This window comes from Pteropus vampyrus, unplaced genomic scaffold, assembly GCF_000151845.1.
Source record: "Pteropus vampyrus isolate Shadow unplaced genomic scaffold, Pvam_2.0 Scaffold217, whole genome shotgun sequence".
NCBI lineage: Eukaryota > Metazoa > Chordata > Mammalia > Chiroptera > Pteropodidae > Pteropus > Pteropus vampyrus.
The window spans coordinates 3,120,730-3,146,530 of record NW_011888998.1 but is presented as its reverse complement, the minus strand read 5'-3'; the positions used below and the strand labels follow the sequence as shown (position 1 = coordinate 3,146,530).

Below are 25,801 nucleotides of genomic sequence, written 5' to 3'. Positions count from 1 at the left end.
ATCTTTCCACGTCCCAGATTCCATTGGACTTTGTGTAGCCGGGTTCGTGGCCCTCAAGTACTGAACTCGGCCATCCCCGGGGGGTTGGGGGCTCCGTCTCCGACAGGGGAAGGGAGGCCGAGGAAAGCAGCCTGTAGGCTGGGCCAAGGCCAGGAGTCGAGGTACCCCTAGGTTTACGTTTGGGGCCGGAGTCGCAGCACCGCCGCCGAGTCCGAGGATCGCCGAGGGCCGCAGGGTATATGGAGGCGGAGGTTGGGGGAAGCGGTGACTCCGGGAAGAGCTGGGCCGCAAACAATGGATGCAGCGGCGGGAGGGCGGTGACCACGGGAACAGCCGGGAGGCGGCACTGTGAACTGGTTCCCCGCCCCCTGCAGCCCCCCCTCGCGCCTCCTCCCCTCCCCCTCCGCCGCCGGCTCCAGGTCTGATTCCCGATCCCTGATTCCTAGATCCCTGGTCCCGCCATGGGAGCCTGAGCGCCCCCCATTGCCCCCGGCCCCCTGTCCCGGGGCCTTGAGGGGGCAGAGGCAGCGGTCTGGGACGCAGAGGGGACGGACTAGGCTCCGGAGCCCCCTCCACATCCCCGCGGTCCCCACTGCCGAGCCGGGAGCACGGAGTTCGGAGCGACCCGGGGCGCTGCGGATACAAAGGCGCCGGGCCGAGCGCGGCGCCCGCTGAGCCCACGGGCAGGTCGCAGCGGCGGGTGAGTGCCGGGCCGCGGAGACGCGGGCGAAGTTTGCGGAAAAAAAAAGAAAAAGAAAAAGAAAAAGAAACAGAAAAGGACAATCGTGCAAGGAACCAGGGGGTGCCCGACCCTTGATTGGGCAGGGTGGCTCATGGGGGAAGGGAGGCGCAGGGCAACCCCCTTCCGGCCTGCTCCACCACTGCACAGAGGAACCCTCCCCAGTTTTGGGGAGGGGAAGGGGTGCATGGTGGGGCGGAGCCGGGCCTGGAGAGCCCGGGACTTTCCTGGGCCCTTAATGATCCCGGGGGAGCCGGTTAAAGCCGGAGACTGGGTGTGTGTATTGGAGGTGGGGGGAGAGACAGTGGAAGGATTGGGGTCTGGAGATATTGGAAGCGAGGGTGCTTAGGGTGCATCAACACCACAGGAGTATAGGGAGGGACGGGACAGGTATGGTTCAGGGTGTAATGTCAGGTCTGGAGAGCCGGCGCAGGCGAGTAAGAGGCTGTGTGTTTGCAGCTCGAGAATGGGACTAGCAGCCTGGGCACCCGGGCACTGGGTATGGCCCAGGGATCAGGAGCCGGCATCCCTTTGCTCACTCCTGTTTACTCATATGAGGGATCTTGGGCTCTGCACTAGTGAGTTTTAAAGGATTGATGGAAGACCAATGTGCATGATTCTTTGTTTTTGTGTGTCCTGCAGGTGGGCCCCTGGGTTTGGAGGTGTAGATGTTTTTCTGTGCCTGAGTGTGTGTGCACCCAGGGAGCTGCTGACCATGAATCTGCTGTGTGTTTGGATGTGAATTTATGCGTACACTCTGGGGAAGGTATGTGTCTATGTGTGTGAAACCGGGAAGGGTTTATGGGAAAGCGGTGTATAGGTACCGGGGAAGATTGGTGGTATAAGAGCAGAATGGGGCATACCCCGGATGTATGTGTGCACCTGTGTCCTGGGAAGCCGTGTGAATGAATGTGTTCTCTTGGGTGTAACCTTTGCAGATGAATAAGTACCAGTGTGTGTGTGCCTGCCTTAGGTGGTGTACGTTTTTGAGTGTGTTGGGGGTACTACCTCTTGCCCCTGCAGGCAGATTTTCCTGGCAGAAAGCACAAAAGGAAGGCTGTCTGGAGGATTCTAAGGCTTCCTGGATGTCCCTGACTTGGTTTGAGGGTACTGCCTTAAGTTTCTGAGACCTGTGGGTGAGAGTGAGTGGGACATCTTATGAGGGGCCTGTTTTGGGAAGTGGGTTTTTCTGGAAAAGGATGTGTGGTATGAGGAATAGGGATTCTGGTTGTAGTCTTAGTGAAATGAGGATTGGAGGAGTCAAGGGGAAGAATAAGAGGGACCCCTGCGCCCCAAACATAGGTTGGATTCTAATGCTTGGAGAGGCTACATTCTTGGCTTTCCAGACTCAATTCTGCCCCCTCTGGTCACAGTTCACTTGGAAAGCTGTTTTGGAGTTTCTGCTTCCAGGCCCACTAACTGCCCTGCCTCCAGGATCTAACAGTTCCCGAGGAGTCTTGGGGTATTGGAATGGATGGAGGCAAGAGGAAGGAGTATGCTTGCTGGAGGGAGGAGACCTGGTGCAGAACAACTTGAGTTCTTCTCCATGAGGTTGAAAAGGTGGCATGGGAGCTCTGGAGAAGCCAGCGGGAGCTGGGGGGGCGTGGAGTGGAGTGGGAGGTGTTCTTCAGGAGTTTCTGGAAGTGTGTCTGTGTGGTTTGTTGCATAGTTTCCCTTTTCACTGGCAAGAAGAGAGACTGGATGGGGCTGTGGTCTGGGGCCCCATCTCAGGGCGAAGAATAGGGGCTGAGCTTGCAAGAGGGGCAGATGCCCGAGTTGGGGAAGGGGCAGGCACCCATGTCCCGTCATTATGATAGCAAGGTAGGAAGTCACATTGCTCAGGAATTGGCAGTCTTCTCAGAGAAGCAGCAGCCGTCCCCTTTACCTCTTCTCTCGTCTTTCTGTTTTGGAGTGAAGGGAAGGGGCTGGCCTTTCAGGTGCACACCTTGTTTGCTCATCTCACTCTCTCAGCCATTTTCCTCTTGCTGCCAGAGGTCAGGTTGAGGCATCCAGTTTTAGGAGCTGAGGTTGTGATTGCCCATTAGGGTCTCTGTGGGATTGGATTGGATTGGAATGTTAGAGTCCCTAATGGGCACTTGTGATTGGAATGTTCCCTTTTTAGTCCTCAGGCTCCCCACTTTCCTAAGACCCTTGGGATAAGAGTGGTGGGGGTTAGAAAATGTTGGCACTGGGAATAGGGGCAGAGTAGGAGAAGACTGAATTTTTTAAAAAAGTACGATTCTCTCAAACTGAGACCTGTCTGGTGGGTAGGTCTCCTGTGGCGAGCATGCTCTTGCATTTAGCCTTTGGGCTCCTTGTTCTCCCTGTGCAGTCTCACTGCATATATGCTGTGCTATACTGGTGGGGCGCTCTTCCAAGGAGGAGGAATTGTGACCAGACAATAGGAAGTGCCATCTCTGCAACTACTTCCAGACTGGATCCAGTGGTCACATTGGCCCCTCCTTCCCCATAGTCTTGCTTCTGCTTCTATTTCCTCTAATTCTTCTGGGGCAGGCCTCTCTGGTGTGTTCCCATCTGCTCCGGCTCCTTTGAGGTCTGAGGAAGGGCCCCCTTCTCTGGGCCTAGAGGAGGGCAGACTTTTATCTGCTCATCTGGTTTCCAAGAGGTCTTTCCCGTTAGGGGGGCCGTGAACTTGGCTAACAGAACTTTGGGGGAAGAGCTCTGGGACTCCCTTTATCGATAGTCTCTTGAGTTTTAGGGACTCCAGGTGTCTCTGTGGCTCATTCCTCCACCAGCTCCACACACTGTGAGGCCAAAAGAAAGAGTCTGACGTGGTTAGAATTAGTGCTTAAGAGTATAGTGGTGTGACTTTGGAGTTTAAGAACCCCTTTCCTCCATTCCTCAGCCTCTTAGATGTCTTAAGATGCTATCCTCCAACCCCAGGTGGGGCCTTCCTCAAGGAATCCTAGGTTCCCCACAGTGGCCTCCTTCCCTGGGTTTCAGCTTACTTTCCCCCACTCTCTTTAATTCCCCCCCCTTGGCCCTTCCACCCCTGACCAATGGATGTTGCAGTTTCTCCTTAAGAACTGGATCTCTTAAGGCAGAGTGTCTCCTCCCACGTGCTGGTGCTGCCTGCACCCAGGGCCTGGCGCACCTGGGGTATGGTCTTTGGCTCCACCTGGGGCACAGACCCAGGACCTTCTGTGTGTAAAGCAGACGTGCTAACCACTACACTATGAAACCACCCCTCAGCTTACTCTTAAATTCTGGTTTTGCCACTTCCTAGTTGTGACCTCAGAGAAAAACAGATAACTTTTCGAAGCCTCACCTGTATAACGGAGTTAAAAATAGGTCCTGCCTCTTAGGTTTATGAGTATTAAATGAAGTAATATGTAGAGAGTACTTCACATAGTACCTGGCACACGGGAAGCACTCAGCAGTAAATGGTAGCTGGTGTGGTTCGGATTCTGACTGAAGAGTGCTACGGAGAGAGTTCTGGGCTGCGGAGGAGAGCTAGGCTTTGGTTATGCTCTTCTTCTGGCAGTCCATGTTGGGCGCCGCCTATCTGCCAGGTGTCGTGTGAAGCACAGAGGATAGAGGGGCGAATGAGACAGGCTTTCATGGGGAGATGTGCAAAACACGTGGAGTCATTTAGCCTAGTGAGTGCTATGTGGAGGTGTGTTCTGGGCCCAGCAGAACATAGAGTAAGAGTACTGGCCCTGAGGTGGGTATCAGGGAAGGTACCTGGAGGTGTGTCCTTAAGTGGATGTATTTTTTTTTTTTTAATTAAGACGAAATTCACATAACATAAAATTAACCATTTTAGGATGAACAATGGCACTTAGTACATTCTCAATGTCGTGCAACTATGGCCTCTATCTAAAAACATTTTTACCATCCCAAAAGAAAACCAGTGCCCATTAAGCGGTTCCTCTCCAATCCCCACCACCAATCTGTATTTTGTCTCTATGGACTTACCTATTCTGGATATTTCATATAAATGGAATTATACAATGTGTGACCTTTTGCATCTAGCTTCCCTTACTTAGATTAATCTTCAAGGTCAATCCATGTTGTAGCACGTATTGGACTTCATTCCTTTTCATGGCTGAGTCATATTCCATGGTGTGGATTGCCCTTAGCAGGATTTAACATGTGAGTTAGGCAGGCAGTGAGGGGACCGAGGAGGGCACTGCAGGGAGAGGCTGAGAGGGCAAGAAGAGTCAGGGGTGTCGGTGAACTACGTGCAGCTTGATATTATTGGACTCTGAAGTATGCAGTGGGGACTTGGCCTCAGTTTCCTTGCTTATAAAACCAAGTCCTATGTGGTCGGTGGGGATGGAGGTACTAGGGAGAGGAGAGGCTGTGGGATATTACTGCTTCTTCTCAGGATCTGTGTCACACGGGACTTTGAAACTTGACATATTCTCCTCTTGGGCAGCTCCCTCCTGGATGCATCTACCCTCATCCTCGTGGGTTCCTGTTTTCCTGTTTTACAGGGTGTCAATTTCCCCTCTCTCTCACTTGAACTAAAATTTCTCCACTTACCCTTTCCAGGTGGGTAACATTGTTCATGGCGAGGTTTTGGTAGCAGAGGTGGAGAGGCCTGGGAGTACATCCTACTCATCCCTGCCCCTCAGCAGCCCTTCTCTTCTTTACCTTGTCTCTTGGTGACCTGATTTGAGCAGCCCTCTGTCACCTTTTTGTGATGTGGAGAGAAATGAGGTGGGTCATGGAGAATCTTTCCATCTCTTCCCTTCACTCTGAGTAGTACAGAGTAGGAGGCATGGGGTGGGGTGGGGTGGGGGATACCCTTTGGAAATGAGGTGCTGCTGTGCTTGTCCAATGCCCCTGGCAAGGTTAGTAATTACAGACATGACAGCTGGGAATGGGTTTGGAGAAGCGGGCTTGGAATCAGCAGAGCTGAGGATATCCTGCCAATCAGGGAGGGGCAGTGAGAGGGGTGAGTGGGAAGAAGCTGGGGGCCAAGGTGGAGTGGGAAGCTTGGGGGCCCCTTCCCTGCCACTGCACACACAGCTGGGCTTAGTGCCTACAGGACAGCGGGAGATGATTGGAGCCCAGGCCCTGCCTCACTGTAAGTACAAGGAAGGAAGGAAAGAGAGAGTCTCGGGGTCCCGGAGCCCCTGAGGAAAGAGGTCGAGAGAGCAAGAGGGATTTTGGCTGCTCTGTCAGGCATTGCAGGGTGTGGTCTTACTTAGAGAGGGGCACTCATGTCGGGTGGGGGCCAACACTGTAGCCAGAGGAGATTCCTCTTATTCTGGGTGGGGTCTTATTTCCCACAATGAGGCTAAGGGAACATGAATTGGCTGTGTACTTCTAAAGGACAAAGAGGAGGGAAACTAACATTTTATTGAGCATCTGTTATGTGCCTGATTGTGATATTCTGTATACGTTATTTTGTTGAAAACTCTTAACCTTCTGAAGTAGGCACTATTATCCCCATTTTATAGATACGAAAACTCAAGTTTAGAGATTGCATAGCTCCTTGGAGGCTGTGCTAGCTCTAACTTCATTGCTCTTCTGTTTCCCAAAGTGCTCTTTCCGCCTTTGCCTATTCTCATTATAATTAGGTCTGATTTTGTTCATTACTACCTTTAATCTTGAACTTGAATAATTCTCCTGTCTCCTGAAAAGCAGACTTGAGAAGTCTACCCCTAAGGGAAGGGGTGACATGGAGTCTCCTGGAGGAACAGAGTCTCCTAAGAGGAGCACCAGTTGTCACAAGCCTGGGGCAAGGCTGCGGCCATGGCAGAACCTCTCCTGGGGCTGGCCCCTTCCTCTCTGCTGGGCCACTTCACACATGGGCTCCCACCATGATAGCCCATGGGGTTGTTTGTGCTTGTGATCAGATGGGGCCTGGCCCTCATTGTTTATATGGTTTACTAGCAACCCCCTAACAATATCCTCAGACTCTTGCTTTCATCAGAGAGCTCCTGGTTCCCCTGGCCAGAAGGGAGATGATGTGTTTACGCTTGAGTCTGGGGAGAGGGGCTCTGGCTTTCTAGGGTAAGTGGGGATTGGACAGGAACAGGTGCTGAGCCTGAGGTGTGAATACAGTAACTTCAAAAACCATGGAGTGTGAGCAGAGACACTTGTGGTTTTTTTTTTTTTTTTTCCTATCACTGGCTTTATCCAGGAAGGTAGATGGCAGATATAAGGGGTGGGGGAGGTTGGATTTCTCAGAAGGAGTAGATTTGTTAAGGTGGTGGAGGCTAGTTGGTACTTGGGCCTTTCAGCTGGCCTCTTTTCCTACATAAGAACTGGCTGAGGTGTGAAGTTTTCTGATTGGGGAGACCTAGACTTGCCACTTGTACCTGCAGTCACACTGCGTTTCACACTCTTAGACCCACCTTCCCACCTTTCCCATACAAACCAATCTTTATTGCCAGTGGATTCACATCACAGCTGTCCCCATCCACATGCAAGCCTAAGGGTGGCTGACTCCCTCTCCCCAGCAGCTGCTTTCCACCTCCTACTTAGAGACAGGAGCTGTGTGAGCTGCTCTGAAGGTCCCCCTTGGGGTCAGGGACAGTTGGGGCCTACCTGTGACTGTAGGCTCTGGAGAGAGGGAGGTGTTTTTTTTTTTTTTTTCTGTTAGGGTGGGAGTGGTGTGCACGGGAGGTTGGCCTGTGGGCCATCCCAGCTTGCTCACCTTCCATTGTCCACCTTCTCTTGTCACTGCGGACAACTTGGAGGTGCCTTCTTGGCTCTTCCACAGCTTACCTGGGGGCAGGTAGGGGCCAGTCTTTTGCTCCAGCTGAGGGAGGAGGCAGCTCAGAGCCCGGTGGGTGGAAATTGTGGGGCCTGCTCATTGGTGAAAATTAGAGCATCCAGGCATCTAGAAGCCCTGGTTACCTTCTTACCAGCTTAGCCTTCACCTGGGACATATGCCAAAGGGATTACTCACCCTTCCTACTGCACACTCCTCCCCTGTCATGTTCCTTTTCAGACTGACTGGTAATGGGTCTGGGGGAGGCTAGGGAATGGAGTGCTAGGGGGTGTGTGTGAGTGTGCATGCACATGTGTGCTCTTGTGTTTGGTGTGCTGGGGGGCAGGGACTTTAGAAAGATGGGGTAGGGATGGGGGTGCCAGAGAAAGCAGAGCAGGTCTCTACAGAACCTGCCCAGCCAGGGTGGGTGGAGCTGGGTGGGGCAGGCAGGAGCCATTCCAGGTTTCAGAGGGAGAATAGCTGCGTGGGTGTACATGTGTGTCTATGTTCAAGTGTGTCCGTGGATTTGGAGGGTCCCCAGCCTCACCCCTGCCTTAGAAGGAGAAATAGTAAGGAAGTAGGTTAGAGAGGGCCTGACTTTGGCTTCCCTGGCTCCTTTTTAGTTAGAAAGCATGCTTAGGTATCTTGGCCAAGAGCCCAGTCTCTGGGCCCTCCCCTGCTCTTTGCAGTGGGGTTTGGTGATGAGCAGCTGCTCTGGAAGCAGAGATGCCTAGGTGACCCAAGCACAGCCCCTCCCTTGCGTCAGCCCTGTGAGGAGAAGGTTTCTGCCCCTTGCCCCTGGGCTCTAAGGATGGTGAGCTCATGTCTGGGGCTGTCCAGGAGAGTGCCTGCTGAGCAGGATCGGGGTGGGGCACTTGGTGCCAGATCCTGGCTCCTCGGTCCGGCTCTTTCCTCCCCCTCAGCCCACTGAGATCCAGCTGTTCTCTATGGCCTCCTGGACAGCACTGTCACCCAAGGACATGGGGGCCTTTTTTAGGGTACAAGAATGAGGATCCAGAGCCTGGGGCTGGTCCTGGCCCACTCTGTGCCTTAGTACTTTTTGTGGTAGAGAAAACCCAGCACGGGCCTTGTGGGATGGGTGGCTTGTTCATGACCTGAGGCTGGATGGAAATGAATGAGGAACATCAGGACCCTCTCAGCTGGGAGCCGTGGATGGTGGGGACAGAGACTGCCCCTTGGAGGGGAAAGGACTCTTTGGTCTCGGCTTTGACTTGTCTAGTCTCTGTCCCTTTGTCACTGGTGAAAAGAGGGCAGGAGTCAGTGAGTTTCCCCCTGTCCTGGCCTTATAGTCTTGGCTGTTCCAAAAAGGAGTCTCGTGGAGGAACTGGGTCTTACTCTGAGAGGAGCTCACCTCAAAGTCAATTTTTGTGACGTCTTTCTAACATTGGAGGCCAGAAGAGGGTTGCTTCCATTGTCATGACCATGGGCTGGCCACCTTCTTTCTCTGGGCCTGACCTTTTTCTCTGTAAAACTCGGGGTTGCATCTCAAAGGCCTCTTCCAGGTTAGTGCTGAAACCTGCTGAGAACTGGGTGGATCAATCCACTGTCTTCTCCTGAGAGACGTGATCAAAGGGAGGGGGAGGCTAGGGGAGGACATGGGCACAGTCAAAGGTTCCGGCACCTTCTTGTCTTCCATGAGAGCCATGTTAGGGGTTGCATTTTCGCTGCACACCAGACACCTCCCTCCCCCACCATTGCCTGACAGGGCGGCTTGGATTGAGCACAGTGATGAGACTCAGTGAGAAGCTTGGCAAGGAGGAAAAGCCAAGGTCTGAAAGCGACGGGTGTGACTTTGAATCTCTGTTGTGCCTTACATTGGTCTGATGACCTGGCAAGGTGCTATCTCTTTGGACAGACATCTAGCCCTGGGACACTGGGGCTCCTAGTGCCACCTTGCAGGATGGGCATCCACCACTTTGGGTGGAACTCGCATTGATATTCTTGGACATTGTGGTTGTGGTAGGGGAGCTTAGGGAGCCCTGGGGCTGGGGGCACCCACATGGCCACACAACCTGCAGGTTGCAGTGTGGAAGGGAGTGCAGGGTACATGCAAAGATCCAGGCTCTTGTGTAGGAATCAGAAACCTTTAATGGACAAGGGTCCCTAGAATCCTCTGTAGGAGGGATCTGGAGACGTGGTCACGGTTATCCCCTTGCGTCAAGGCGGGATCACCCTTACCTCGTCCTGGACCTATCAGAGATCTGTCGTGTCAGAGGAACATTTTTGGCTTCTCATCCTCTTTCCTGTCCTCTTTCCCCCTCTGGCTGGAAGACCATTTAAAAATCAACCCACACTTCTCTGCTACACTGCAGCCCTGCCCACTGTGTAGATGAGGAACAGTCGGCATTCTTTATAGGTGCTCGATTGTGCCCTGTCCCCTCCCTTCCTTTCCCTACCTCCTCTTCTCTGGCTCCCACAGTGCCTTCCCCAGCCCATCTTCATCTCTGCCCTGCCTCCTTTCCCTACCTCAGGCCTAAAGGAGCTGGGACTGGGCAGTGGGATGGCCTCAGAGAGCAGTGGAAGAAGGAGGTGGTGACCACAGATGCCTGGCCCCTGGTCATCTGTCCTCAGCACGTGCCCTACATAGGGGTGCCCTCGTCTGTGTCCAAGCCATTGTCCAATTGAGCTGCTCTTCTGAGTGGGGCAATGGAGAAGGGTCTAGTCTTGGTTACCATTTTGGCCAACACCAACCTCCCGCTACCCTCCCTGCAGGGCCTTGCTCCTGCCTGTTGCCAGGTTCTGAGCGTTTTTTTTTTCAGAGGGCTCCGATTGTTTTCTGAAGAAACCCGATCCCAGAGCTCAGACAAAAGCTGGGGCTGCCAGAAGAGAAACCCCATTCTTTCTCCCTCTGTCCCTAACCCCCTACCTCCATAACTTCCCTTGCTTTGGATGTCGGGTATGGGTTCCAGGACCTGGCTGCCATCACCTAGGCAACAGGGGGCTTTGGTTGCCATGGTGATCAATGTGGGAGAAGCTGGGCAGCGAGGACAAAAGCCCCCACATTCCCCCCTACTCCTTCCCCCATTCCCCTTGGGATGATACTGAGACACATTCCATTAATTTTATTTCTGAAAGGCCTTTGGAAGGGAGAAGGGTCTCCTTTTTGTGAGGGACTCTCTCTTCCCTTCCTCTCTCCACTCTGGCCTCCTTTTAACCCCAGATAATCCATGATTGGTTTGAGCAGGGGACAGAGTGTGTTTGTGTGTTTGGGGAGGGGGCAAGGTGAAAGGCAATGAGACACTCTTTTATAGCCTGCCACCCACTCCCAATCTCCCTGCCCCCAACCAAGTCAAGCCTTCCTCCTTTTCCACTTGTTGATCTCATACAGTGATCCCTGCCTCCACTGTCTTCCCTGGGAATGCTTCCCACCCTGGAGAACCTCCAAACCCCTGATTCCTGAGACTGATTAAACCAGGGGAACTTCTGCCCTTCTCTTCTTTGCTCACTCACCATCCCTCCTCCCAGCTTCTCCAGTGCTTGGATTAGTTCCCTGGGGTACTTAAGGGGACGGAAAGCAAAGATCTCTGAAATTCGGTTCATTTTTGGCCCCTCTGTTTGGCAAGGGAGGGAGGAACATGCTTTGGTGCTTTTGGGGTACCTTGAGTTGGGTTGGTAGGGTTGGGAGAAGCAGAGCAGGGGAACAGGGTTTATGTCTCTAAAAAGTAGCTGGGAAGAAGGTAGGGCTCTAGGCTGAGCAGCTCAGAACAAAAGACTGAGAGGAGACTGGCACCCTTGTCCAGTTTGAAATTTATCTGTAGGGGAAATACAATGGCTTCCCACCTGGGTGTGTTTGAAGTGGTGGTTCTGGTCAAGGGTGTGTGTGTGTGTGTGTGTGTGTGTGTGTGTGTGTGTCTTCTTTAGTTAGTCATACAAACACCAGGATTTTTATATATCACCTCTTTCCCAACCAACTCTCAGATGAAGTGTCCGGCGGTTGGAGTATGAGTGATCCTGGAGTCAGAGCATGTTAATTGCTTACCTAATTACTAGCTGAGCAGTTTATAAAGGCACTTCTTTTACCTCTAGGATCCTCACAGCAGCCCTATCAAGTATATATCATTTTCCCTGTTTTCCTGATGAGCCTACCAGACTACAAAGCACAGAGAAGTAACTTGCCCGTGGTCACACAGCTACGCAATGGGAGAGCTAGGTTTTGAATGCACATCCTTGATTGAAAATACCAGGCTCTTTTCACCATTGGCTCTGGCAGACCTGAGTATTCGAGATGAGCCTGAGGACATGCACAGTCTGGTGTCTCCGGACCCCGATCCATGGCACTCCTTTTCACCTTAATGTCTCCACCCTCCTTGTTCTGTAACCCACTTGCTCTCTTTGAACCTCCTAGTGAAATTTAGGTTTTAGGAGGAGGACTAGAAAGAATAGGCTGAACCACAGCAAGAGAGATGCAGGTGAGATGTCTAAGCTGTGTCGAGGACTAAACCACTAGAGCAGGTTCTCAGGAGGTGGCTGGAAACTGCACACAGGGTGTTGAACAATGGCCTTGCCTGTGGCAAAGGTTTTTAGAAAGGTCTGGGATTGGGTTAAGGTCTTACATTTCTGTCCCCTAGGTGTGCCTCTATCACGTACTTGCTTTGATATAGGATATGACAAGCATCACCAGACCATGGAGTGCCTCCAGATATCTCTGTTAGGAGGATAAATGAATGGACTTAGCATTGATTTCATTTCCCTGCATTCATTACCATTTCCCTGAGAGTCAGAAGCATATTCATTTACTAGGTGGGTGTCAGTTATGTACTCTGTGCCCACAGGAGGGTAGTAGATATCATCATAGGCCTTATTTGCTAGTTGCCGATGGTTTAGTTTCATTGTGGGAAAAGTTAACAGCTACACAAAGCAAACCCATTTTTGTTCTTAACATAATCGACCTCTCAGCAGCACTTGACCTGGCTGATTTTATTCTCACCTCAGGAAGCTCTGAGTCCTTGGCTGCATGAGAGCTCACTCCCCTGGTCCCACATTCTCAGCCCTTTCTCTGCTCCTTTTCCTCTGGACACATTTACATTGGGGCTCTCAGGGACCCCTTACTTAATTCCTTAGCTGATCCCATTTATTCCCATGACCTTGCATCTCCAGGGGGACTCGTTTCTGAGTCCAGTTTCTCTGACACCAGCTGCCTACTCTACTGCCTCTCACAGCCCTGAACTCAGCAAGCTGGAAATGAAGTGGATCATCTTCCCTGCTAAACTTGTTTCTTCCCCAGTCTCCCCCACGTTAAAAGGGCACTACCATAAACTCTTACTCAGGCCAGAGATCTGGACCCTGCGCTCCTCTTCAGTCCTCATTAAGGCTTGTTGATCCTACTATCATCTATCTCAAACACAACTATTTCTTATCTCCTCTGCAGCATTGCCCTATCCAAGCCTGCGTGGCTGCAGTGGCCTCCTTACTCATCTCCAGATTTCTACTGTCCCCTTTTAACAGTCCATGTCTGCACAGCTAAAGTCCATCTCAGCCTTCCCCTTGCTTAGAATACAACCCAAGGCCCATGGATCTTTCAATAACCTGGCCCCTGGCAGTCTCTTCAGCTCCTCCTTCCACTGCTCTCTCCCTTCCTTGCTCCACTGGCCTTTTAAGGTTCTTTAAACACACCGAGCTCTTCGCTGCCTTTGGCCTTCCCATGTGTGATTCTCTGCTCCATGGGCTTCCTCTCTACTCTGCCTGGTTAACTCCTGCTCTCTTTCAACCTTAGGTGTCTTTTTCTCAGAATTTCCAGAGCTTCCCAGTTTAAGATAGCTCCCACTCCCTGGAATTGTCTCTATAGTTTGCTGGTCTTCTTCCACCACTCCTACAGTAAGTCATTTATACTCACCTGTTTACTTGCTCAGTGTGCACCTGCCCCGCTATACTGTAAACCCAGGTCTCTTTCACCACTGTGTACCCAGGGTACATTGATTCATAGTAGGTGCTCAAGAAAGATTTGATGACTTAGTGAGTAAAGATCAGACATAAGTGCTCAGTCTGTGGTGACGATTGGTAGCGTCGGGGTCAGAGGAGAAGATAGAACATTGGGTGTAGAGTAGGCAGGGGGCTGGGCTTTTAAGAAGGACTGGGGTCCGATTCTGAAGAATGAGCAGGATTTGGGAAAGAGAGGGAGAGGTCATTGTCCTCTGCAGAGTTAGAACGTGAAAATGTAGATGAAGGATGCTACCCCTCAGCCCACAAATAGCCAGATGAAATCACCATCTTGCCAATTTCAGGATGTTAGGTTTTTGAAGAATAGTTTCTACTTGCCTTCTCTCCCCACCCCCACCACATTATCCATTGTTGCCATCCTTCACCCTGCCACCTAGTACGCATGTGCACACACACACTCAGCCTCCAGGGCAGCAGCAGCTAACCTGACCTGAAGGGTAACTGTGGGTGTATGTGTAGATGCTGGAGAGATAATGCCAAGGGAACATCATAGGCAGCCCCGCTGTGGGCACACTCAGAAGCTGGCGGGTGGAGAAGATGACTTGAAGAGAAGGACTGCCAGATGCTTCCTGTTCTCTGGGGTCTCCCATTGGCGCAGCCTGGCCAGCACCTGCCCTTTCAGCCTGTTTGAGAATAGGAATGCATTGCCCTGGTTCTCTCCTCCGGGGTCCAGGATTGGGTCACTTTGGGTGGTCTTCGCTAGTATCTTCCCTCTATCCCGAGCCCTTGGCATTGTCTGAGGGCGCTTTCCAGGAGACAGGACAGGAGGAACCAGGCCCCTTGGATAAAGCAGGAACCTGGGTGGAATAGTCTCAGGCAGTGGCCAGGCTCCCCTGAGCTTTGGCGGCTGCTATTTAGGGATGGTCTTCCTCTGTCCTGACCTCCCACAGGAGCTCAGCTACCGCTAACCAGCTGCTTCCTCTCCCTAGGAGCGTCGCTTGATTTTCTCTGAGACAAGCCCACCCGTCCAGCAAAATAGAGTCCTTCAGGGTGACGGTTGATTTCCTGAAGGTGCCCCTTGGCCTGAAGAAGCCAGTGCTGAAGGAGGTGGCTGTGGGGCCCCCGCAAAGGCCCCAGCCTGTGGCCCTGGAGCGCTACAAGGGACGGCGTTCAGACGCCATGGACACTGAGTCCCAGTACTCAGGCTATTCCTACAAGTCAGGCCACTCCCGCAGCTCCCGCAAGCACAGGTGACACAGGTGGCAGAAGGAGGTTGGGGGTGGTTCAGAGGTGGGTATGCGTGGGGCAGTGTGGTGGGGGTGGCTGCTGAGAAGACCCAGGTCCTCCCCTTGACCTGTGCCTGTTACCCTGGCCTCCTGCTGCAGGGACCGCCGGGACAGACACCGCTCTAAGAGCCGAGATGGGAGCCGTGGGGACAAGTCAGTGACAATCCAGGCTCCAGGGGAGCCCCTGCTGGACAATGAGTCCACACGGGGGGATGAGCGGGTGAGTGTCGGGATGATGTGTAGGTCAGGTGTTTCCGGACTGACCTTTGGGGAAGCCGGAGGTCTGCCAGCAAGGGGAAAGGTCAGGAAGCCTGATCTCTTCTTACAGAGGCCAGATTTGAAAAGACATGTCTTATTCTAAGGTTGAACCCCACTTCAGTGGAATTCAGGGAATTTCAGTAGAAATCCCTTTGGAAACAGCCGCTCCTTCCTTCCTCATCTCTAAAGAGGTTGGGATTAGTAGTTCCTCTGGCCAGTGCTGGTCAGTCAGGCCCCTGGGAATGGGAGTTGGAGGACAGTTCTGGGACTGGAGGTGTGGGCAGCCCTGAGTTTCCTTGAGCCTTAAGGTGCTGGCACTCTGGCGCCCTCTGGTGTCAGCCTGTAGAATAGCATCACCTGAGTTTTGGTGGGGAAAAGAGGTACGGGAGGAGTTGATGGTGAAAGGGAACCTGCGAACAAGTGAGGCTGGGAGATGAGGGGGAGGGACAGAGAGGAAGAGAGTTCTCCCTCACAAGGATGAACAGGTTGCTCCTGCTCTAACTTCTGTGGCCCCCTGTGCCCACCTGGTAGAGGGATCAGTAGGCAGAACATAGGGCAGGCATAGGACAGAGCCGGGATGTGAGATGACTGTAGGTTGCCCATGTCTTATTCCTCTTCTTTCTCCTTGGGGGCATCGTAGGGGGCCGGAGACTCCCAGCTCCTTTTTCCTCACAAGAACTCTCTGTGACTGATATTGGGAATTGCTGGGTCTTGGGGACAGATTAATAACAGAGGGAAATGTTTTTTCTTCCTCGTTCCCAATCCCACCTTCTTCCTGAGACCTTGCCTCCTAAATTCTTGAAGTGACCCTGAGATGTGCTAGGCTCACCTGCTGTTGGGAGGAATTCCCACACCTTGATCTTTGGGAGGATAGGCAGTGTGTCTGGAGTTACACTGGGGTGAGCGGTAGACCCTGTTTCTTGAACTGAAGGTGGTCAGCACATCTACTTTCTGTGTTCAGATTAGACTCTTATCCTTGGGAGAGGAGCTTCTTCAACCCCCTAATCATGGACCCTGCCAAGCAGTCTCCTACATTCCCCATTCCATGTCTCAGTCCTGTCACCTAAGTTCCCCAGGCATAGGATGTGACTCCATATCTTCAAGCTGTCTCGGAGTGAAGAGCATGGATACTGATGGTTCCTGGTGATCTTGGGGCTCTCCTATGGGATGGTGTCTAGCCTTTTCAGAGAAACAGCTTGAGTGAACCAGACTTAGAAGGGCTTCTGGAGACCTTAGCTTGTCCATCCCCTTGCTTCCAGGAATAGGAAGCCCTGTGCTGTGGGCATTCAGATGGCCCAGCAGAGCCAGCTGGGCAGATCATAGACTCAGAGAGGCCCTAGTCTGCACTGTGTTGCCCACATCCTGCACTAAGCATTCACCTTACCCCCTCCTTTCCCTTTGGTGTCCCCTTATCTTCACTCCCTTAGTCAGAAACCTCAAGTGGCTCTCGATGCCTGGAGAATAGGTGTTTCTTGCTAAACTTGCCATTGCAGGTGGTCTGCCTGCTTTGCCTGGTGAGTGTGACCTTAGGTCCCAGTCACTGCTTGAGCAGCTCCCTCAGCATCTCTCTTGTGCTCTCTGCTCTGAGGGTCATCTGTGCATATGTAGTCTTTCCTGTCACACTGATTGCTGTGAGGGTCCCCGAGGCACTGGTCTCAGATGGCCCATCCCTGCAGAGGCCAGGCTTTGACACAGTGGAGCTCAGTCTGTACCTCAATGGCTTCATACTGGCTGATGACTCTCTCTTTCTTCTCCTTCTCCTCTCTGTCTTTATCCCCTCACCCATTCTCCTGTTCACCGTCCCCACCCCCCATTGCTGTGGCTCCTCCTGCTGTAGGATGACAACTGGGGGGAGACGACCACGGTAGTAACAGGCACCTCAGAGCACAGCATCTCCCATGATGATCTCACGCGCATCGCCAAGGACATGGAGGACAGTGTCCCACTGGACTGCTCCCGTCACCTGGGGGTGGCAGCGGGGGCCACACTGGCGCTGCTCTCCTTCCTCACGCCACTGGCTTTCCTGCTGCTGCCCCCTCTGCTCTGGCGGGAGGAGCTGGAGCCCTGTGGGACGGCCTGCGAGGGTCTCTTCATTTCCGTGGCCTTCAAGTTGCTCATCCTGCTGCTGGGCAGCTGGGCCCTGTTCTTCCGCAGGCCCAAGGCCTCGCTGCCCCGTGTCTTCGTGCTGCGTGCCCTGCTCATGGTGCTCGTCTTCCTGCTTGTCATCTCCTACTGGCTCTTCTATGGTGTGCGCATCCTGGACGCGCGGGAGCGCAGCTACCAGGGTGTGGTGCAGTTTGCTGTATCGCTGGTGGACGCCCTGCTCTTCGTGCACTACCTGGCAGTGGTCCTGCTGGAGCTGCGCCAGCTGCAGCCTCAGTTCACACTCAAGGTTGTGCGCTCCACCGATGGAGCCAGCCGCTTCTACAACGTGGGCCATCTCAGGTATGAGCGCCTGGGAGCCAGCAGATGGGCATGGGGAGGAGGCAGGGGTGACTGAGGGCAGGGCGTTGTGGTGGTGGGATGGGGGATGAGGGGCTAAGAGGGCCGTGTGGAAAGGAGTTGAGTACTTTGCACATAGCATATTTTCACCAATGTTTATTGCTTGATAAGAGGGTCATGCACAGGGTCCTGCGGCTAGATGGAGTGGAAGTGAACCAATGAACAGATGGAGATGGGGATCTCCGGGATGGGCCAAAGAGGAGAGAGGTGTGGGACACAAACAAGGGCTTTTGAGTATCACTTTTCTAGCTCTTTCTTAGAGGCATAGCCTCTTATGAACACAGGATGAGTGGTTACTGAGATGAGCTGGCCAGAGGAGGGACCCCTAGCAAAAGAGAATGAAGAGAGCTCTTCAGCCTACCTAAACCTGCAGTCAGGAAGCTCCTAGGCCATACTCCCAGTATTAGCAGCATTTCCTGGTCCTGTAGGGAATCCTGGGGGGAATTCTGGAGGGATGAGCTACCCTTGGCTGGGGACCCAGGCTTCATGCCCTCTCTTCCCTGGGCTTCAGCACGACAGGGAAGTACCAGTGGGCTCAGCCCCAGGGAAGGCTTGGGAGCCTGGTAAGTAGACCTCAGGCCCTGAGCCAGGCTTCTTGGCAGCTTGTTCCTGTCCTATGTCCTTTCCTGCCCTGCCAACCTGCCCTGATGTATCCCTTCCCCTGCGCGCCTTGTCTGTCCCTTCTCCCTTCCCCTTCTGTGTCTCCCCCACAGCATCCAGCGAGTGGCAGTGTGGATCCTGGAGAAGTATTACCATGACTTCCCTGTCTACAACCCTGCCCTTCTCAACCTGCCCAAGTCCGTCCTGGCCAAGAAAGTGTCTGGCTTCAAGGTGTATTCCCTCGGAGAGGGTGAGCGGCCCTGCTCCTCCACCCTCTTGGTCTTTTCCCAAGCAGGACTCCAAATTAACTCTTCCCCATTTCTCTCTCACCCTTCTTCCCTTGCTTTCTCCTTCCCTGGCCCATGTCCCAGCCCCTTCTGTTCTGTCCTTTCCCTTGACTCCAGGTGGCTGGTCTTAGCTGCTGATCCTACATGCTATCGCTTTATGCCATGGTGTGTCCCCCGAGTCTGGCTCCTCTCCGTCTGCTCATCAGCCCTGGTCCTAAGTCCTCAGCTCTATAAGCTCCAGAACCTCCTGCACTGGCGAGGAACATGTGCAGAGCTTTTGCTCTCCAGTGCCACAATGATTGGGAACAGGGGGTATTGCCAGGGGTGGGCATAGCTTCCTTTGGATGTGTCCAGAGTCTGTCTCCAGACTTCTTGGAGCGAGAAGCAAGGCCATGCTCCAAAGTGACCATCCCATCTTTTTCCTGCTCCTGTGCAGAAAACAGCACCAACAACTCCACGGGCCAGTCCCGGGCTGTGATTGCAGCAGCTGCCCGGAGGCGGGACAACAGCCACAACGAGTACTACTATGAGGAGGCTGAGCATGAGCGGAGGGTGCGAAAGCGGAGGGCCAGGTAAGTCCTGAGGGTGTGCGTGTGCGTGCACATGCGCTTGTGTGTACATGTATGCCAGGAGGAGCTGTTGGGTGTGGATAGGTGGCTCAGGAGAGGAAGACCAATGGGCTTCTGTAACTGATGGAAATAGAGGAGTGAGCAATGATGACCAGGGTGGGAGGTGTGTATTTGTGTTCTGTTGCTGCCAAAACAAATCACCATCAACTCGGCTCTGCAAAACAACACAGGTCTATTACCTCACAGTCCCATGGGTCAGGCAGGGTTCAATAGGCCTCCACTAATGTCTCGTGCAGAGGTTGGGTTGTCTTCCAGGCTCACTATCACCTGGCCCTGTAGGCAGTTTGCAACATGCAGTTTGCTTTTTCCTCAAGGTCAACAGAAGCAGATCTCTCTGACTTCTACCACCAACTGGAGGAAACTGCTTTTACGAGCTCTTATGATGAGATCAGGCCCACCATGATAATCTTGTATTTTCTTTTATTTTTTTATTATTACTTATTATTATTTATGCCTACAGCACCTGGTCTCCCATCCAAGTACTAACCAGGCCCGACCCTGCTTAGCTTCCGAGATCAGACATTGGGCTTGTTCAGGGTGGCATGGCCGTAGACCATGGCTCCACTGGGGTGTGAACCCAGGACTTTCTGCATGTAAAGCAGATGTGCTAACCGCTACACTATGGAAACACGTCCTAATCTTGTATTTTAAGGTCAACTGATTTGGCACTTCCAAGATGTACTGAGATCGGATCACCAGAGGGTGGGAATCTGGCAGAGGTGGGTGCGGGCATCTTTGAATTTTAGCTGCCACAGTAGGCCAGGGACCCAGAGAAGGGATGTGAGCCTCCCTTGCAGCAGCAGGGACTGAGGCTGGGCGAGACCTCTTTCCAAGTACTGTCTATCACAGGCTTGTTCAGCAAATGGTACATTTTTCCCTGCAAAAAATGAGTCTATTGCCCATGTCTTGGTAAATTTTTAAATGCTGTCCTCACTCCTCCTTTTTTCCCATTTATATTATTATGCGAATTTAAGTTACGCCTAAAGATTCTTTCTTGGTGCAAGGTCCAACCTGGGTCTGTCTGGATTTCCACTGGGGAAGAGCGGGGGACCTCAAGCCCCTCTTTGACACGATCTCCAGACATTAAGGGAGGAAGGTAGCTCTTAGCCTGTTCTTACATGAGCCTGGTGTCCCCTGAAGTATATCAAAGATCGCCAGCCTCATTTCTGCAACATTCCAGTGCGTTTCCAATTGTCTCAGGAGTGACCCTCATGCGAAGGAGACGAGGTGTCTGTCCCCTTTGCTCCCTGTACCTCTGCCCTGTCTAAGGTCTTTGTATCTTTTGCTTGGCCACCACCATTCTTGGCCCATAGGTGACCTTTCTCCATTACTGGGTTGTCATCAGGAGAAAACTTTCTTTTGGTTCACCTGAGACAAAAAGATCATTTCAAAAGGAACTTTATTCACTGAGACACTTAGGGGAAGCAAAAGAATAAACAAAGAAACTGTAGGTGTACGTAGATGCACAGATTTACTTAGCCTAGAATCCCATTCTAAGCTACTCGAAAGACTTCTGAATACTGGTGTTGGTTTGTATATGTATCTCTATGCTTTCCATGTAAATTGGCTTATTTTTCCTGTTTCTCCATGACTGTGTTTCTGAGAGTCACCCATGTTACCTACACATCTGGCTTGTTGCATCCTATCTCTGCATAGTAGTTCATGGAATACTCACAACATCCTAACTGATATTTGGATTATCATCTTCCTAATTTTTTCCACTTTGATGGATAAGTAATATATTAGTAACATTTTAAACATCTCTCTAATTACTAGCAAGTGACTAATTCATAGTTCGGCCTTTCATGAATTGTTTGTTCACCTCCTTTGCCCTTTTTTCTATGGTGTTTTTGCCTTTTTCTTCTTGATTTGTAGCAAATTCTTTGCATATCCCCTCCCCCCACCACCCCAATAGATGTTTGTTAATGTTGCCCATGCTGTCGTGGTTGAATAGAAATCTGCCATTTTGGTGTAGTTGTATTTATTAATTTTTCACCCGATGAAGAGTGATTTGAGGGTCTTATTTAAGAACGCTTTTCCTAGGGTTTGATGCAATGCTGGCCTTTCTCATAACTTAGTTCCTAGTTGTTAGTTGTCTCTGGGTTTCACACTAGATGTTTTCTTTAAGTCCCTGGGATGGGCTCACTGAGCTCTGCAGCTGAAGAGCCCTCCCCTTCCCCCAACAGCATATGCACATGAGCACACGCAGCCCCCAAAGCCCAGCCTTGGCTGCACATGGGTTCATATTCTTTCCTTGAGAACATAAAAGCCTGACCTTGTTCAGACTGTTGGATGGCTGGAGCTGGGGGGAAGATGAGAGGTTGACATCTGGTTTAGAACCCCTCCTGTCCGCCAGGCTTGTGGTGGCTGTGGAGGAGGCCTTCACTCACATTAAGCGGCTACAGGAGGAGGAGCAGAAGAATCCCAGGGAGGTGATGGATCCCCGGGAGGCAGCCCAGGCCATCTTTGCGTCCATGGCCCGTGCCATGCAGAAGTACCTCCGGACCACCAAGCAGCAGCCTTACCACACCATGGAGAGCATCCTGCAGCACCTGGAGTTCTGCATCACGCACGACATGACGCCCAAGGTAGGCCTGCTCAGCTCCCAGCATCCTTCCTCTTTCTCCAGTTCTGGCGCCCTTCTTCTCCACATCCTTTTGCTCATATTCTCTTACTTCTTTCCTTACTCTCTATTTCTCTCTCTCACTCATCTCTACCTCCCTATAGCCTCTTCTCTCATCCTTACCCCATCCACCCCATCTCTGCATGGGTGAAGTTCTTAGTGGTGAGGAGAAGAGGGAGCTTTGGGACCATTTTGAGCATGGGTGAGACTTATTTCTCATCTCTAGAAGGGCTCTGAAATTTCCAGACCCAAAGTCCCACTTTCACCCATTTACCCCCACCAGGTCTTCTTTGTTCTTTTCGATCCATTTTGAGCCATTACCTACCCCTCAGCTCTACTGCCCACATCTTAGACTTGCTCCCTCTGAGTCATCGTTGTTGCATTTTAATCATGACACCTCTTGCAGACCTGCTTGTCCCTAACTGTGCCAGATGGGTAGAGAGGAAGGAGGAAAGTGTGAGGGCTTGCCTGAGTCACTGCCTGATGCGGGGGGAGGAGTAGAGAATGAAGGCGTCAGAAGAGCCAAGTTCTAGTGCTGACCCTGCTGAGTCAAATCACCTCTGTGGGCTTCCACTTTCTTATTTATAAAACAGGAGTCTGAAGCAGATAATCTCTTCCTGTTCTCACATTCTCACATCATATGCAGAGTGAGCTGGAGGCATCTTGGCTGTCTTTGGAAGCTGTGCCTCTAGAGGATGCAGGATGGTGGGTGGGAGAGCCTCCCACCCAGGCCTTTATTCCTTCCTCAGGCCTTCCTGGAGCGGTACCTGGCAGCTGGACCCACCATCCAGTACCACAAAGAACGCTGGCTGGCCAAACAGTGGACACTGGTGAGCGAGGAGCCGGTGACCAATGGGCTTAAGGATGGCATCGTTTTCCTCTTAAAACGCCAGGACTTCAGCCTGGTGGTGAGCACCAAGAAGGTTCCATTTTTCAAACTCTCTGAGGAATTTGTGGACCCCAAGTCACACAAGTTTGTTATGCGGCTGCAGTCTGAGACCTCAGTGTGATTGTGCAACAGCAGGGGAGTGGGTGATGCCGGGCTCCTGGGGCGGTGGGAGGGGCTCAGGGCTTGGGACTCAGGCCCAGCCATATTCTTGGCTGACCACCTCCTTCTTGCCCCCCACCTTTTTTTTACTTGAATTAACTTACCCCCATCCTGTATCCTCCCTTCTTCCTTATTCACCCCACGTGAACCTGGAGAGATCATCCTGCTGTCAATAGTACCTGGGAAGTTCCCTCTCCCACCCACTCCCACTTTTTTATCATTCCAGGCCCTGCAAAATTCAGTGCCTCTCTCGATCTCCTTTCCCCGGATGACAGTCTTTTCTGAAAGTGCACGGGGCTCTCCTGAGCCTCCACTCTTGAACCCAGGTTCTTGTGGCTCTTCTCTCAAGTGGCCCCCAATAAAGTGTCTCTGGGAGTCACAGACATGACTCCAGAGAACCGTGGTGCCAAACTCCTCCGGGGCAGCAGCTCTTCCCGACCCAGCTGGTAGGTGATCCGCCTCTCCTGCCACGCACCCCATGTGTAACAAACCCTGAGTTCTTGGGGCAAGGATATGCCGTATCCCCCAACACTGCCCCAGAGTTAGGGGTCCCCTGCCAGGATTATTTGCTTCCAATTGTTAGAGCCTCCCTCTCCCATCCACACATATTTAGAGCAAAGGAAGATCCCTCCTTTACCCCGAAATCTCCATCTTCCGTTTCTGACTTGTATGGTCATGGTCACATGCGACCACAAGCAAACTGGGGCAGAAACCCTCTGTGATACCCTTTCCTGAGACCTTTCTTCAAATGGCTTTTTTTCTAGGCATCTTCTGAGGGGAGGGCAGGAGAGACCCAGTAAACATCACCGACCCCTGACCTCTGTACTTGCCCTCACCTTCTTTCCCACCTTGGTGGGGCAGGTTCCCCCTCCCAGTGAAGGGTGGCATATAGACTCCTGTATAGAATTAGTGGCTTGCAGACCCCAAGCCAACCCCGGTGGTCTTAGGCAAATATTTTTCTTTCCTTCACCAGCCACCCCGAGTCTTGCTGTGTCTTCTCACAGCTCCAGAGACCGGTTGCCTCATCATTTTTGTGGGGGGAGCCAGCAGCTCCTCTTTATCCCCTGCCTTAAGCCCACTTCTTTGCCTCAGGGGTCTCTTTTCCTTGGCTGGCCAGGTTTCCCTCCACTCCTCCCTTTGCCTGGTTCTCTGGGCTCTGGTCTCCCTCTGTATTGGGGTGAGTGACCAGGATTGCTGCCTTTTGTGTGGGTACTTAGCCCCTTACTCCAATTACCTTCTATAGTCTTTGCACCCAGTCCGAATTCTTGAGAATTTCTGTCACATTTTGAGCAAAATCGCCGACCTTCTAATACATATATTCAGTGTAAATCTGAGCCATTAAATCATGTAGTTTTAGCCAAGGGCAATAGAACTAGGAAGCATCCAGATACCTCCAGCCAAGATCCACATGGCAACAGTTCTCGTGGCTGGGCTGGAGTGTTCCCCTGGGTCAGCAATCTGAGTAACACAATGTCCCTTATAGGCCTGTCTTTCCTCTGAAAACTCATTGGTTATTTCCTTTCAGAGTGCACCCTGAGGTAAGGTCCCCACCGATGTCTCAGGAGGGAGGCTTCTTCTCTGTGTAGCAGCAGTCCTGGGCTGGGTGGGCCTAGTGATTGGCCTTTCTCCTGCTGTTCTTTCTGAAAAAGCACACCTGTCCACCCACCACTTCCTAGAGAAGGGCTCTTCAGCCAGTGCTTACCTCATTCCCACAGGGCTAGATTGCAGGACTGCCTTGGACCAGGCCTAGAGGTCTGCCTTGGGCTGAGCTCTGGGTTTTTTGGATAGGCCTAAGTGAAATACATCCTCTCCTGGGGAGTCTTGGGAAGGTATCTTTTCTTCTCTTTAAAGACCTGGTTTTAGAGTCGCCCCCTCTGGGTCACATTTCTAAATACCTCACTATCCTGGAAAATGGGGCCTGGATGGTGAATCGGGGTCATTGCCTTTGTGAGCAGGAGTGGGATGTGGTGTGGTTTGAGGAAGCGAGTTGGGGCCAGGGTAGGGAGAGTAATTGGGATCTTAGTTGCTGCCCTAGGTTAGGGGCAGGGGAGTGTTTATTTTAAGAACCTACCATGTTTTTAATCACTGTGATTCTTTCATTCTTTTTTCCTAAAACAAAAAATTTTCTCCCCAACTCTTTCTCTAAGCACTAAGGGCTGTGACAGAATCGTAGTGTTTTGGTCCTTTGTGTCGGAACTGTGGTATCTTTGTTTTCTTTGATTATTTTTATTATTTTTTTTTAATGTCCGGATGAATTGTCAAGTGTGTGGCTGTGTTTGTGTTTTGCTTCTATATGGGAGGTTGTCTTCATGCTGTGAATTGCTGTGGGATCTGCAGCTGACCCAGTCCCTCTGAGCAGTGTCCCATCACTCGCTGGATTTTTTCATTCTTCCCTGGTGGGGGTGTGTCCTCCTGTTGCCACCTCTCTTCCCCTTGTATTACTATAGGGGATGCTATGGCTGGATCTCTCCAGTACTCTTTTTTTCTATGACTACTTGGCATCCTAGTGCATCTCCATCATGCTTGCCAGGCCTTCCTTTCTGTCATTTGGAACACTTGTCCTCCTTCCCTTCATACCAGGACACTGTGCCTCAGTCCTTCACTTACCTTGCCACTCTGCTTCTGTCCTCATTGGTCCCTTTCTCTAAACTACTCTTCGTACTCTGTTTATTCTTGTTTATTTCCCTCTAGTCTCTCATTATTCTTCCCATCCTCCCACCATATCAGCCCTTAATTTCTTGCTTCCCCATCCCCACCTCGGTATTCCTGTTGCAAACCCTGATACAGTAGCTGTGATGGGACATTGGGACCCCTGAACCTTCTCATCGTTAACATCCATTTCTCAGAGTTTGTGCCTCTCCTTTTTTGGGCCCAGATGAGCTTCCTGCCCCTCCATGGTGTCTTTCAGTATGTCTTCTCATTTGTCTGCCCTCCCCACTGGCAACATCTGCTGATGTACTTGGTCCTGCTGTGTGATTGTCGTGATTTGTTCTTATGTGCGTGAAAGGAAGAGGGCTTTCGGAGTCCTTTCCAAGTGAGATTGTAAATGTAGAATTTTCTACTGTTGGATATAGATTTTTTTCTTTTCTTTTTTTGGGGGGGGCGGGGTTACAGAGCTGAGACCTTGTGCATGCATGTAGAAAATAACAAAATGTAAATTTTTTTTAATATATAAAAAGCTTGTTTTTACAGCTTGCAGTGGATCTAAACATTTTGGCAATTTTAGGGATTTTTTTTTCT

At 51.8% G+C, this 25,801-nt stretch overlaps 1 protein-coding gene across 4 annotated transcripts; it reads left to right on the top strand.

Annotated features, from left to right (window-relative positions):
• The first annotated feature begins 387 nt into the window (after positions 1 to 387).
• VANGL2 (VANGL planar cell polarity protein 2) lies at positions 388 to 25,422 on the top strand. Of its 4 annotated transcripts, XM_011373061.2 has the most exons (10): positions 388 to 700; positions 1,382 to 1,505; positions 5,258 to 5,425; positions 14,318 to 14,578; positions 14,714 to 14,834; positions 16,710 to 17,317; positions 18,088 to 18,224; positions 18,698 to 18,833; positions 21,247 to 21,478; positions 22,263 to 25,422. In XM_011373061.2, exons 4-10 carry the CDS (start codon positions 14,508 to 14,510, stop codon positions 22,521 to 22,523), a joined length of 1,566 nt encoding a protein of 521 aa, XP_011371363.1. In that variant the 5' UTR covers positions 388 to 700; positions 1,382 to 1,505; positions 5,258 to 5,425; positions 14,318 to 14,507; the 3' UTR covers positions 22,524 to 25,422. The 4 variants fall into 4 exon arrangements, with proteins under 4 accessions (XP_011371363.1, XP_011371364.1, XP_011371365.1 ...); XM_011373062.2 differs by lacking the exon at positions 1,382 to 1,505; XM_011373063.2 differs by lacking the exon at positions 5,258 to 5,425.
• Positions 25,423 to 25,801: the final 379 nt, after the last annotated feature.

Excerpts from the sequence above, each read along its gene's own strand:
- VANGL2 (XM_011373060.2), top strand. The coding sequence starts at position 14,508 with ATGGACACTGAGTCCCAGTACTCAGGCTATTCCTACAAGTCAGGCCAC. Across the intron at positions 14,579-14,713 it reads CGCAGCTCCCGCAAGCACAG|GGACCGCCGGGACAGACACC; the intron begins GTGACACAGGTG and ends CTCCTGCTGCAG. Across the intron at positions 18,225-18,697 it reads GGTGTATTCCCTCGGAGAGG|AAAACAGCACCAACAACTCC; the intron begins GTGAGCGGCCCT and ends GCTCCTGTGCAG.